This window comes from Lampris incognitus, chromosome 14, assembly GCF_029633865.1.
Source record: "Lampris incognitus isolate fLamInc1 chromosome 14, fLamInc1.hap2, whole genome shotgun sequence".
NCBI lineage: Eukaryota > Metazoa > Chordata > Actinopteri > Lampriformes > Lampridae > Lampris > Lampris incognitus.
This window is the reverse complement of record NC_079224.1, coordinates 21,010,593-21,025,045: the sequence shown is the minus strand read 5'-3', so window position 1 is coordinate 21,025,045 and position 14,453 is coordinate 21,010,593. Positions and strand designations below refer to the sequence as shown.

At 44.0% G+C, this 14,453-nt stretch overlaps 1 protein-coding gene across 3 annotated transcripts in view; it reads left to right on the top strand.

Moving 5' to 3' along the window:
• The window catches only part of LOC130123769 (SUN domain-containing ossification factor-like), a 29,534-nt gene extending 26,671 nt beyond the window's left edge, over positions 1-2,863 (top strand). For all 3 annotated transcript variants that reach the window (XM_056293062.1, XM_056293063.1, XM_056293061.1), the window contains 2 exons: positions 179-228; positions 2,162-2,863. In XM_056293062.1, the coding sequence (XP_056149037.1) occupies positions 179-228; positions 2,162-2,617 (506 nt within the window). In that variant the 3' untranslated portion in view covers positions 2,618-2,863. The remainder of the gene's footprint in view (positions 1-178; positions 229-2,161) is intronic.
• The last annotated feature ends 11,590 nt before the right edge of the window (positions 2,864-14,453 follow it).

Genomic DNA, 14,453 nt, shown 5'->3' with positions numbered 1-14,453 from the left:
AGATGAAATTAGATTTTTAGCTCATAAAAAAACAAAAAAAACCATCAAAAATGCAGCCGAAATTAGGTTTACTTGGTGTTAAGCAAGTAGCAGTTGCAAGTAACTGGAATTTGGGCCTCACGCCCATCGAAGGAAACTTTAAACCTAATAAAAAGTGTCTTAATCATTTTACTCACAGGTCCTGGAGCCTTGTATACAGAGGCGACACATTCTCCAGATAACAGAACGGTGCGTATGGTGTGACAAAATGTTACACTGGTTATTGTTGAATAGTGGCATTGTCAGATTATGTCAGATGCCTGAGGAGTGAAGAAGAAGTATACTGGTACCGATTTTCAAGAATAAGGGTGATGTGCAGAGCTGTAGTAACTACAGAGGTGTAAAGTTGATCAGCCACAGCATGAAGATATGGGAAAGAGTAGTGGAAGCTAGGTTAAGAGGAGAGGTGATGATTAGCGAGCAGCAGTATGGTTTCATGCCACGAAAGAGAACTACAGATGTGGCTTGCTCTTAGAGTGTTTGTGGAGAAGTATAGAGAAGGTCAGAAGGAGTTACATTGTGTCTTTGTGTATTTAGAGAAAGCATATGACAGGGTGCCGAGAGAGGAGGTGTGGTATTGTAGAAAGTTGGGAGTGGCAGAGAAGTATGTAGGGGTGGTTATGAATATATATGAGGGCAGCGTGACAGTGGTGAGATATGCAGTAGTAGTGACGGATGGGTTCAAGGTGGAGGTGGGATTACATCAAGGATCGTTTCTGAGCCCTTTCTTGTTTGCAATGGTGATGGACAGGTTGACAGACAAGATTGGGCAGGAGTCTCCGCGGACTGATGTTCACGGATGACATTGTGAGAGTAGGGAGCAGGTTGAGGAGAGCCTGGAGAAGTGGAGGTATGCACTGGAGAGAAGAGGAATGAAAGTCAGTAGGAGCAAGACGGAATACATATGTGTGAACAAGAGGGAGGACAGCTGAATGGTGAGGAAAGGAGTAGAGGTGACGAAGATGGTTAAGTTTAAATACTTGAAGTCAGCTGTTCAAAGTAACGGGGAGTGCAGAAGAGAGGTGAAGAAGAGAGTTCTGGCAGGGTGGATTCAGTGGAGACGAGTGCCAGGAGTGATTTGTGTCATAAGAGTAGCAGCGAGAGTTAAAGGGAAGGTTTACAAGATGGTAGTGAGACCAACTACTATGTTGTATGGTTTGGAGATGGTGGAACTGGTGAAAAGACAGAAAGCAGAGCTGGAGGTGGAAGAGTTGAAGATTTTTTTTTTGGGGTGTGATGAAGAAGGGGGTGGCACGGTGGTTCAGTGGTTAGTGTGGCCGCCTCACAGCAAGAAGGTCCTGGGTTCGACCTCCAGGGTGGTCCAACCTCGGGGGTCAGTCCAGGTCATCCTCTGTGTAGAGTTTGCATGTGTCTGTTTGGGTTTCCTCTGGGTGCTCCGGTTTCCTCCCACAGTCCAAAGACATAGTATAGGTCAGGTGAATCAGCCATACGAAATTGTCCCTAGGTGTGAATGTGTCGGCCCTGTGATGGACTGGCGGCCTGTCCAGGGTGTCTCTTTGCCTGCTGCCCAATGACTGCTGGGATAGGCTCCAGCATCCCGCTACCCTGATTAGGATAAGTGGCTTGGATAATGGATGGGTGGATGGATGAAGAAGGACAGGAATAGGAATGAGTATATTAGAGGGACAGCTCAGGTTGGACAGTTTGGAGACAAAGCAAGAGAGGCAAGATTGAGATGTTCAAAGGAGTTGAATCAAGTGCAACTGGACGTGGTATATATCCGTGGTATATATATATTTGGATAACCATGACCTGGATGAATGAGAACATTTACAGACAAGATTGAGATGGTTTGGACATGTGCGGAGGAGAGATACTGGGTATATTGGGAGAAGGATGCTGAAGATGGAGCTGCCAGGCAAGAGGAAAAGAGGAAGGCCAAAGAGGAGGTTTATGGATGTAGTGAGGGAGGACATGCAGGTGGTTGGTGTGACACAGAAAGATGCAGAGAACAGGGAGAGATGGAAATGGATGATCTGCTGTGGCGATCCCTAATGGGAGCAGCCAAAAGTAGTAGTAGTAGTAGTAGTAGTAGTAGCATTGTCAGATTAAACAAGTCTTCTGCTTTTTTCTTTTTCTCTCCTACCCATTCCTAATGCAGAAGGCATGCACTAATCCCAGAGTGGAGACTCTGAAACCCTCCTCCCACAGTGTTCCAGAGCTCGCTAATGGGGCCATTGAATGTAACGGCGTGCCTATCCCCACAAACTCTGCATCCCCTGTGAAAGGGTTAATTCACCCTTCCTTTAGAGACTCGCCCACAGAGGGCAGCTCCGAGGGCTCCTCTCAGTCGGATGACCCCTCCTTCTGTGGCATCACCAAAGCCTGCACTCGAATCTGCGAGGGCCTTCCCGCACCCAAGACCAGGGCCGAGAAACGGGCGTTAAGACGCAGGCGTCCTAAGTCCAGTTGCACGGTGGTGGACTTGGTTCAAGCCCCCCGGAGGGACAAGAGTGCATCTTTGCCCATCTCTACCTTTCAGGACCTTGTGAGTAGGAAAAAGGAGCAGAGCTCTGGGACATTTAGGGTAAATGCCGCTCTCTCAGGTTCTGTTTAGCATGGGAACAGACTTTGAAAACCTGTGCTCTTGTTCTCTGACTCAATCTCTCCTAAAAGGAGGGTGAAGGTGTTTTTCTGTAGCCGTAGGCAGCTTAAAGCTTTGACAAAAGACAATCCCTTTGCTGTTAGCTTTATGTCGTTTTTGATTCATGGTTTTAGTTAAATCCTTGTCAGACTTTTATATTTGTTATGCCCCCTTACCGATGAAAGGTTTTTCCCATCTGACCATTAAAAACTTCCGTTGAGTACATTCTGACTCCTATCATCAATTTTCTTCAAGGGAATTCGATACAATTAGTACTAGATAGGGTGTAGAGCAGCCGCTTTCCCTATGCCTGATATACATTTCAACATAAATGTAACATTTATTTTTAACTGTAGTAATTATTTCTCTTGAAAAGTGAAACGCTTAATGTGCTATTAAGGCTCATATTAAAAAAAAAGAGAGACATCTTACTGGACCTCCCATTGAAGCAGGCAGAGGAGGGTTAGAATAAGCTGTTTAACGCTAATAGAAATTAGTATAAATAAGATGTCCTATTTAATTATAAGTGCCTATAGAATAAAAGCATAGAGATTTATGTCTTGATGCATGCTCAATAATCCAGGTAAGAAACTCAAAGAAGGTTGAATCAGTTCATCTGGATACAGCATTTATTGACCAATATGTTTCATCACTCAATGAAGTGACATCTTCAGTCTAAACTGACTGCAGGTATCCCCACCCCTTATAAACAATACAGTACAATACAGTTGCCTAACGACCGAAACCATGGACCAGTTTCATATGCAAATATGGATGTGACCACTAATTAGAGTTTCCAAGGCCATGTGTAATATTCACAGAGGATTAGGGAATGTTGCAATCATAGCATTGTAAAATGGCGGCAGATGTATAACGAATGAAACCAATGAGCAGTTTCATGTGAAAATATGGGTGTGACCATTAATGATGGCCATTAATGATGGCCATTGCACATGGTCTTTGAAACGCTAGTTAGTGGTCACATCCATATTTGGATATGAAACTGGCCGATGGTTTCGGTCATTAGGCATCTGTATTGTACTATGTTGTATATAAGGGTGGGGATACCTGCAGTCAGTTTAGACGGAAGCTGTCACTTAATTGAGTGATGAAACACATCTGTCTATAAACCCTGTATCCAGATCAACTGATTCAACCTTCTTTGACATAGAGATTTATGCCTCTATTCTGCATTGACTGCAGTGTGTGGTAGGATAGAAGCTAGAAAGGTGGTCTGTCCTTAAAAGCTGAGTAAGATTTATGGATAGATGTCTTAATGCACGCTCAATAATCCAGGTAAGGAAATTACAGAAAGTTGAATCAGTCCATCTAGACATGTTTACTGAGAGAAATGTTTCATCGCTCATCAAGAAGTCACACTTAGATGAGTGATGAAATGTTTCTCTCAATAAATGTTGTGTCCAGATGAACTGATGCAGCTTGATGTGATTTATGGATAGAACTACAAAAATCCAGAGGGAAAAAAATAAAAATAAAAACAGAAGCACAAAAGCCCTCTTAGACAACTTGTCATCAGAAAGAGTTGAATTTATACGACAACGTTGCAACTATTTCTTATTAGCACAAGGCAAGCAGATATAAGACAGAAATGTGATTTGTGTGTGAGATGTGGCACTGCCAGTCATCTGCAATCCCACATGCAGCTCTAAACCGAGACCGGGCCCAGTCAGCGGTATCAGTAGTGTGATGGGAGTTGTAATCAAAATATCAGCATGGAGAACCATAACTAGCCTTATCACACTTAGTTGCTGTGAAATTGTAAGACAGATGGACGACCACTGGGAGACCTAGAAGACAAAAAAAAAAGTACTTAATGAGACTGAAGAGCAGCTGCTTTTGACGATGTCCTTCATCGATGCCAGCCATCTGGAATTACATGTGTGCTTCCTCAAAGAGCAGAAGGCACGGAAGTCTCAGCAGTGACTTAGAACTAAATTAAAAATCAAGAAGTCTCTTCACCCTAAAAGGGATTCACAAGACTTAATTACTTTTCACATGGATAGGTATTTTCTTCTGTGACATAGGCTGTCAACAGTAAAACAATGAGCCAACAGACATAGGGGCAGGCAAGAAACAGCAGGCCTCCTGTCATACCAGGAAAACTACACCATGAGGTGACCCCCCCCCCAACCCGCTCAAAAAAAAAAGAAAGCAACGGAGAGCTGGCCATGGTGCTGAACAGGTGAGCAGCTCCGTCCTTGGTTCCGAGCACCAACAACCTTCCTACTAATCGAGAGTTATTTCCCATTATGTCCGGTATCTCCTGGCACCGCAGGGGAACTTTCAACTGAATGAAACTGAATACTCGATTCGATAAAATGCTGCAAGCGGTCCCTTGTCAAAAAGTGGAAGCAACGTATTGATTAATTCATCGATTATGATGGCTATTTTGCACTGGTGTGTTGCAATAAAGCATAGTGGTTTCTTTGACTATATGTAATATTACATAAACATGGGTCAATTAATATTTACAAATAATGCCATGTGATTCTTAAGCCTTCTTGGGGAACAAGATGGATGAGGCTTACAGCATCAGGATCATGTCCAATAGATTTCTAGTCACAGCCAAGTATACTAATCTATTAGCTCAGTCGGCACTGATTGTTTTCCAGCTGCAAATCCCATTGTGTTTCTGTACTTCGCCCACCAGAGGGCACTGTAAAGCTTTGGTTAGATCGTATAGTTCACAGGCTACACTGGTGTTTGATCTTCATTTTGACCAACATCTCTATTTCCATCTGATGAGTCAAGGATGAGAAACACGATGGTTGACCAAACCGCAGTATTGTCTCAAGGCAAGCACCACATCCTTACCTGAAATCATTTGCAAGCACTAAATTTGCCAAAGCTGAAATGGCTTAAGCTATCCTATGCAGACCTATTTTAATGTCTGTCAGTTTAATATATATATATTTTTTTAATTTCCTGACACAAAATGCTCCCGAGATAGGAGTGAATAAGTGTTTGATGGAAACCAGCCTATTCGCTGAAAGCTTGAGGGTCGACTGTATTGAAGTGCAGCCTCAAGCTATAAAGCATCTAATACAATATATTCCTGTTGTATTCCTTTTGCGTAAATGGTTCCATTCAGATGCTTTAATGGTTTTATTCAGATGCTTTAACATATTCTTTCTGTTTAAATCTATTCCTGTCTTTCTCTCTGGTCGGTGAGGGTGAGAGTGGTGTTGGATATGAGAAATTAGGTTAAAACCTCTTTATTCATCTGAGCGGGTTGGGTAGCAGGAGCCTTTCAGAGATAAGCGAGCCCGATGCTCTCTTTTTCCTTCATTTTGTTAACAGTATTGCTAGGTTTCTCTCGCCCTCCCTCGTCCCAAAGATTATCTGTAAATGCTGGGCCGCAATCCTCTTTCCCTGGGACTTTGCTTTTATCCCAGGTCTAGGACTAGCTACTCAGTATTGTGGTACATTTTTTTTAATCATTTCTGTCGCCCTATCGCCTGCCTATAAAGTAAATGGTGTCTGACTGATTCTGGTCAGTATTTTTTGGGGAATAGAGGCAATGTTTTCCCAAACCACCACACCTCAATCTACTTATAACCTTTTTTTTTTAAGATTTTGTGTGTGTGTTTTGCCCGATAAGGTAGAGGAGCCACATTGTCACTTTGTAGTATGAAATTAGCCCCAAGATGGTGCATGGCTCACAGCCCAAAACCCCCTTTATATTTTCTTATTTGCCCCCCCCCCCACACACACACCCAAAATCTCTCCCAAACAAGGTCTTTGTCAAATGCTTATAGTTGTAGCCCTCATGACATTGGAAGCAGTAATGAGGGCAATGTTGCTAATTACATTGCTGGCTAGCTTGGCCACCGCATTGGCAAGTTAGGGCCATAGTAGCCCAGTGTGACTTCATTTTGTAGTAGTGGCGCCTTCAAAGGGGGTCTTATTTACTGTGTGCACGAGAAAAGCCCATTTGAACAACCCCTTTTTTGGTATTTACAACTTGAGAAAAGGAAATTGTCTTTCGGCCCCGAGTTCACGAGATGTGGCTGTGACATGATTACGTCATTTTTAAAAATGGCAAAACCCATGGACCTCGGTTTTGTGGTGGATTGTTAGCATTATTATACGGTAGTCTGACATTCCAAATGATGTTGTCTTTTCCTATCTTTAGCTAGCCTATACCCTAGCTCCATTTGTAACCCCATCGCCTCCTAACCGGTCACTGATGTAACCGAGCATATTGCCGCCCGCTGCGGGATTCGATCCGGCGTTGTACTGCATTGCGAGGTGACATCGCCAACCGCTCGACTAAAGGGGTCTTTTTGTAGGTTACAGTAGTCACCCTCTCCCGGAAGCGCACCCTCGCGCTTTGTTATTCCCGCGCTCCAGAGAGACTTATGAGGATCTGTGCACTTCCGGATCCCACCCCTGCCACCAACGTAACAGAGACAAATGTAGACGTTGCTAACCGCTCGATTGAAGGGGGCCGACCCCGTGGCGATTGGGCAGTGAGTCTTACTGTAGGTTCCACTGAGATGGGAAACCATTTCAGAATAGCAGACCGTTACAAAAGAGATGGGGTCCCATTTGGGGCTAGCTATACCTTTGCATTACTTGCTTGAAAGTATGAGATGGACCCGCTAACAGCTAAGTTGTTAGCCTCCGCCCAATGGTGTTGTCACAACTTCACACATAATGTGTGCTCGACTTCCCTGTCGAAACCACCAACTCCTTTGAAGACAACATAACAAACTCGTAGAGCAAATTTAGTTGGCTATTTAACCTTGTGTGAAACTCAGATCTTGGGGATTTTTTTTTAAGACAAAAATACAATGGAAATTTCGGTCTGTGAACCATCCCAAAAGCACAAATTTCCCTTCGCTCATTGTAACAAACTGAGTAGAGGCTTCTAGAGGCCGCTTGGGCCACCATCAATTGTCTTTTGGCTAATTTTGTCTTACAGAGTGACGACATGGCTGGACCACTCTAGGCTATGTTAAAAACTGTTAAGTGTTGCCTCCCCCCCCCCCCCCCAGTATTGTTTTGGCTGCTTTTGCCAGTGTTTTTCCAGCACCCCTCTCATTGGCTGAAAACATATGTCAAGTCAATTTTATTTGTATAGCCCAATATCACAAATCACAAATCTGCCTCAAGGGGGTTTACAGCAACACAGCATCCAACAACACAACTTAGAGGTTAAACGCTTCTCGAATGGAGAAGTTTTAACCCTCGCTCTGGTACATGTCTGTCTTGCTTCCCAGTTCACCTTCTCTCCGTCTTTTCTGGATCCCTTTCCTGGTTGATTGACATCTTTATTTTGGTTCCACCCAACACTCTTAGCCTTCCTCCTACGCAGATCTCCATATCCCCCCACCCCCGCCTCTCTTTCACACGTCCCCCCCCCCCTCCTTCTCCCAGGGAGTAAGAGAGTATCTGTTAAAGGGAAGGGAGAACCCCACCAGTGTGCATATATGTGATTGGAGAAGAATAATCCTATGAGTGATGGGCTTTTTTAGATTTGTTGGTCTGAAATTCTTTGATGTGCGTGTACCACTTGAGACCACCGCATAAAATGAGGATTTACCATTTTGTCATAGATCCCCCCCCCCCAGCCATCATTGTGAGTGCCAGTGTTCGTTTCCTTTTTTTCTTCATAGTAGTCATTGTATTTCTAAAGCTCTATTTTCAAGCTTCCAGTGTTGGACATTACAATAAACACAATTGTTGTGTGATTTAGGGCAGCTAAACCTTCATGGCTGGGCTACAATGGTGTTCTTAGGGGGGCGTTTAGCAGGGTGCCTAACAAGAGGCCGATAAGACGTCGGCAGCCGCTTGAAATCAATTTGTCCATGCCTTACCACTCCATAAACCATCGTGGGCCCATTTCCTCACACGTGTGCATGAGCCCATAGCATAGGGCTGTAATAGCCATTTAAATAGGTGCAACACAAGCGCCACGTTTGGTGTGCCTTAAGCTGGAGATGTGTGTGTGTGTGTGTGTGTGTGTCTAGCAGCCTTCTCCGGGGAAGCTTGTACTTAATGTTTCATATGATTATTTCCTCTGCACCGCTCTTGTCTCCTGACATGTCGCTCTATCCAGAGCGAGCACAGGCTTTGTGATTACGGTCTTACTCCGAAGCCATCATGCACTCGGGCCTGTGGCGTGTGCGAGAAGTGATAATGAAAATAATATTACACACACACACTCGTACATCCAAAGAGCACAGATGGACATGCAATATTTAGTCTGCACACACAAGGTCATAATGGGCTCTCATGCAAAGCACACATGGACACACATCCAAATGAGATGTGAGGTGTTGACTAATCGTGGGTTACACACCCCATCCAGTGAAATAACCTGCACAGAAGCATGTGGCCTACCTAGCCTTTGCCTTGCCGGAGAGTCCCGAACCCGTCTGCTAAAGACGACCCTCGGTGGTTTAACTTCAACTGCGACTAGCTGGCGAGACAGGTCTGTGTATCAGATCTCAAGAGTTCAAAACAAACGCGTGACAGTTTTAACGTAATACCTTTCCGCAAAAAGCACCGTTTCTCCAACATTTATATGTGTGTTTTGGCAGAGAGTGGGCAGTCTAGCCCCCTGTAGAATAATGCTGTAATGAAATGCCATGCGCACAGTTGTGAAGGGACAGACAAGGCAGCTTCAAATACATTTTTTATGTAGGCATACATATTGACAATATCATAGTCGATAATCTTTAGCTTTTTTTTTTAATCGTTTTTCGGATCTAAAAAACTGGTTGATTTTTTTCCTTTTGGACACGTTTTGTGTTGCTATGGTTATTTTGTTGTTGTCTACCCGCAGCATGACAGACATCCAGCAAAAGGTTGATAGCATTACCGCAGTCACCTTGGGCCTTATCACGGGTGGATGGTATGACATAGCTGGAAAACAGAACAGAACAGATAAAGGCCACTGCACTGAACACGACCTTGTGCATGTCACAGGTGATGTGCCTCCTCCCCTCTTGTCCTTTTTATTAGCCATATTTGCACACTGGTTACACTCTAGGGTTGCACTCTGTGGCTACACGCTACAGGAGGTCCTGCAGACAGAGATGTGGTGAGGAGGATGGTGGTGCTGGGTGTAATGGTTTACCCCCTGGAGCCTTTGCTCTCCCATCAGTCCCAGCATCCTCCACTCATGCGTTCCCCTGACCTGTGTCACCTTCCCTGCGGAGATGAAAGGCCAGGTGAGAACAGCATGCAACGGGGATGAGGAGGGCCGTGATGACTCTATGTGGTCCCCCGAGCAAGGTTGCATTCCCCGGATATTTTTTCTCCTTTCAGTTCATGCTATGAATACACAGCAGATCGTTTGTTGTTGTTGTTTTCTTTTTCCCAGCAAAGACACGGGAAAACAAAAACTCTTAAAGGGACACAGATAACGGACCTATAGATGAGAATTAAGTTATTCCTGATGGGAGTTCTCCCTCTGCTCATATCAAGTTGATTGGTGTTGCTGTTGTTACTGTTCATTTTGCCTGAAGCTTTGGTTTCTCTGCAAGGCGTCTTGACTGTAACGAGCCTCTCATTATTTTCAGTCCCTTCTACCGAAATACTATATACAGTTACACTTTTGCCCTCTTCAGATGTTATACCGAGACTTTGTTTGCTAGATTTTATAAATGTTTTTACTATAATCTTAGATTAATATTAGTTTCAATAATTAATTCATGATAGTGAACAACTTGCAAAAGGCCAAAAGGAAATGTAAAACTCATGCTTTGCCCTTAACAGAAAAGGATGCTTTATGGATACAGAACCCTCCTTTTTTTTCTTTCTTTTTTTTTTTTTGGATTTTTCCCATTTTCCCTCCCCAATTGTGTCCGGCCAATCAGCCCACTCTTCCGAGCCATCCCGGTCGCTGCTCCACCCCCTCTGCTGATCCGGGGAGGGCTGCAGACTACCATACGCCTCCTCCAATACATGTGGAGTTGCCAGCCATTTCTTTTCACCTGACAGTGAGGAGTTCCACCAGGGGGCTGTAGTGTGTGGGAGGATCACGCCACCCCCCCCCCCGAATAGGTGCTTCGACTGACCAGAGGAGGCGCCTTTGCAGCAACCAGGACACATACCCACATCCGGCTTCCCAGCTGCAAACACAGCCAATCGTGTCTGTAGGGATGCTCGACCAAGGCGGAGGTAACAATGGGGATTTGAACTAGTGATCCCCATGTTGGTAGGCAATGAAATAGACCACTATGCTACCCAGATGCCCCTGGATACAGATCCTTGTGTTGGGGCCTTTGAGAAGGGTATATTGATTGAAGTGTAGTGTAGTGTGATGTCAATGGTTAAAAAGCGGAGACGAGCATGTGTTTATTGAATGACAACTCGCTCTGTTGCCTTGTCTTGAAAAATCAGTATCCTGTTTGCCGTCAATGTTGACATCACCTTTACAGCCTCTGATCCCTTGTGTCTACATTCAGGTGAAACACTCGATGTTCACAGCCGTAAACATGTCACCTCCCATCCTTGACAAAGCAAAAAGGAACGACAGGGCGGCCTCGTTGTTGAAATAATGACAGTGAGATGTGCAAAAAACATATCCGCTGAAGCTGGTGGAGCTTAATACCCAAAGGGGAAAAAAGGAAAAAAAATATTCCGATGGGGAAAATACTACAATGGTGAGAAAGTTGTTCTTTAAAAGTTTTGGGATCTTTTTGGACCGCGTTGAGCGCAGTGTTGGCCCGGTCATTGTTTCAGGGATGATGGAGATCGATCCATAATACAGTCATACAGCAGTCTCTATGAACTTGATTTCTCTACAGTCCCACGGAGAGACAATCTTGTTCACCGGCGTGAAGCTTGTAGACTAAAAATACCTTAATTGATATGTATCTAGAGTAAAGCAAAGAGCATCCAAGCCCCAGTGAGCCTCTCCTAATTTGATCTGTCTCTCTTGCTCCTTGTTTTTTGTTTTGAGGGTATTGAGAGAGATGTTTATTTGTTAGTGAGTCTCATATCCACAAAATGTGCGCTGGAATGTGTTGATTGCCTGTTTGGTTTGAGGGTACAGCAAAGAGGTGGTTGAGAAGAATATCCCCCTGTAGGACTTCTCATGGACAAACTGTTGTCTACATAACATCTGGGATATTCACTGTGTAGCAAAAGATGGCGTACAAAAACTACCAGTTCCTTCCGTCCCTTCTTCTCCCTTCACATTGCCTTCTTTGGTGGATATTGTGAAATAAGAAGTTATGATTCATAAAGGGATTGAGATTTTGGTTTTGATTTATTTCCATAAACGATGACCGGGTCCCCTGCAAACTTCTCAGTCCCCTGCGTCGTGGTGCAAAGCAACACGGTTTTACTGAGACCTATAAAGATATCAGGTGTGCAGAATTTTTTAAGCTAAATTCACAGACTATGTGCAAAGACTTACAACGAGTTATATTCAGTATTATCAGTTTGCGTTATCAAATATTGAACATTTTTGTGCAGCACCTCGTGCACATCCAGTAGAATCCACTCCCATTTACTCAGCGAGTGGGGAGCGAGCTACCGCACTCGAACGAACAGCATCATTAATTGAATAGAACAAAGTCATAACTTCACCGGGAGTGGAATCAATCAAAGTCATTCGCAAAAGGCTTTCCAATCCAAATTTAATGATACAACACACAAGTCAACATCAACATACCATGAACAAAAGCTGGCGTGCTCCCTCCAGTGCTGCAGGCCAGAGGGTGTATCTTGTCTCACGTCAGTCAACCTCTGCCTCAGAGATCTGTTTTCCACTTCCATTTTATTTATTTATTTATTTTGTATTCTGAACTGGTGAGTACCCACAATAAGGTCTTTATCTTCCTCATAGCAACAAGGCAAGGTACTTGTTTGTCGGCACTAAGGGGGCTCTGTTATGGTAGATTTGTGGTTTCTTTTGTGTTTTCCGTGACCCATTTTTGGATAATGACGTGAGTGCTATGACGAATCTTCGCTCATTACACCTAAACGATCACGGGCATGCTCGGTGCACTTGCATGGCGCTGCTCCTCTGTTTGGGGCTTTTATCGAAGAGTAAAGCCACATCTCACATCGAGAAGAGCTGATTACACTGAGTCACCAGTCCACTCACAGATCTCGCATGGAAGGAGAGGCCAGCCGAGTGAGACACAACCATTGCTACAGTAGTTGTGCATCTAGCTGGGTGATTCACTATGTATAGTTGCGAGTGTAGGCTCAGACAGAATACTCTGGAGCCAATGGCGAAACTGGGCTAGACAACTACGGGGGGAATCTTTCGGCTTTCTTTACAACAGGCCCCATATGCAATTTAATTCCTATTGCAGTCCTATCCACTTGAGAGCCTTGACATCATTAATCCATTAAACTTTAAATTCCAGTGGATTTTCTAGCACTCCTGCTACCAGATTAGCAGTTCAGTGCATTTCTGTGTCAGTTCACTGGGTTGAAATTAATTTCTCGACTAATTTAGTAATTGCATGTGAAAGCTTTTTATCTGATTGGTGGATCAGCTACAATACACAGGCACTACAGTTAGGTTGGATTTTTCAGGAAGTTCAACTATTTTCACCATGTAGTACAGTCATACACCCCTTTCACACTGGCCAAAAATCCCGCTGATGTCCGCCTTTGGTCAGTGTAAAAAGGGGGATGTTAGTGGGTTTTTTGGCCGGTGTGAAAGGGGGTAATAGAACACTTTTCACATCAGCACTGGCTGATCATGACAATCCACACATGGGCAAATGAATAAATGACATGTCTGTATCTGATATCTGAGTTTCATCACCAGCCAGTCAGACTAGCTTGGTCTAGTCAGAAAGGCACGAACTGATGAAGCCTCTTGGATGAGAGGCGAAACGTCTTCACTGATATATACCAAGTCCAGTTGCACTCGATTCAGTTCCTTTGGATAAATAAATGACTAAGTCTGTCAAATGAAAATAAGACCGTGCATGTTCAGTGGATGAATCACTGAGCATGCACCGTTCCCTCGCAGTGAAAGAATCTGAGACAGTCTCATACCGCAGGTTTCACCACGCATTATAAACTACAGAAGATGGTGATTTTCAAAAAACATTCAGGGGGTGTCAAACGCAACTTAGCTGATTTTAAATTTATTCAAAATCTAATCAGTATAGATGCAGCAATTTTGTCAATGCACTCTGTGATACTATCCCATCTCTCATATTGTGTCACAACTTGGTCTCAGGCAAACAACACAACAATGCAATCACTCCATAAACTCTATAAACTAACACTGAAGGTACTGGGTAAAAAAAATCCAATTCCTACCACCACTGCAGTGTTGTTAATAAGGATAGTTTCTTGACTTTTAAAAAAAATAATAATCTTTTTTCCCTTTTTTTATGTTCTCCCCTTTTTCGCCCCAATTATACCTGTTCAATTACCCCACTCTTCTGAGCTGTCCCAGTATCTGCCCCCCCCCCTGCCGAGGAGTAATAGTAGGAGTAGTAGTGGGAGTTGAGGAGAGGTAGGGGAGTATTAGGAGTGTTAAAAGGAGTAAGAGTAGTTTGAGGAGGAGTTGGAGGAGTATAAGTAGGAGCAATAGTAGGAGTTGGAGGAGTAGAAGGAGTATGAGTCGTGGGAGGAGTAGCAGGAGAAGTATGAGTTGTGGGAGGAGTAGCAGGAGAAGTATGAGTCTTAGGAGGAGTAGCAGGAGAAGTATGAGTGGTAGGAGGAGTAGCAGGAGAAGTATGAGTGGTAGGAGTAGCAGGATGAGTATGAGTGGTAGGAGTTGTAGTAGAAGTAGTTTAAAGGATAGAAGGAGGAGTAATAGTATGAGGAGTTAAAGGAGTAGGAGGATAAAGGT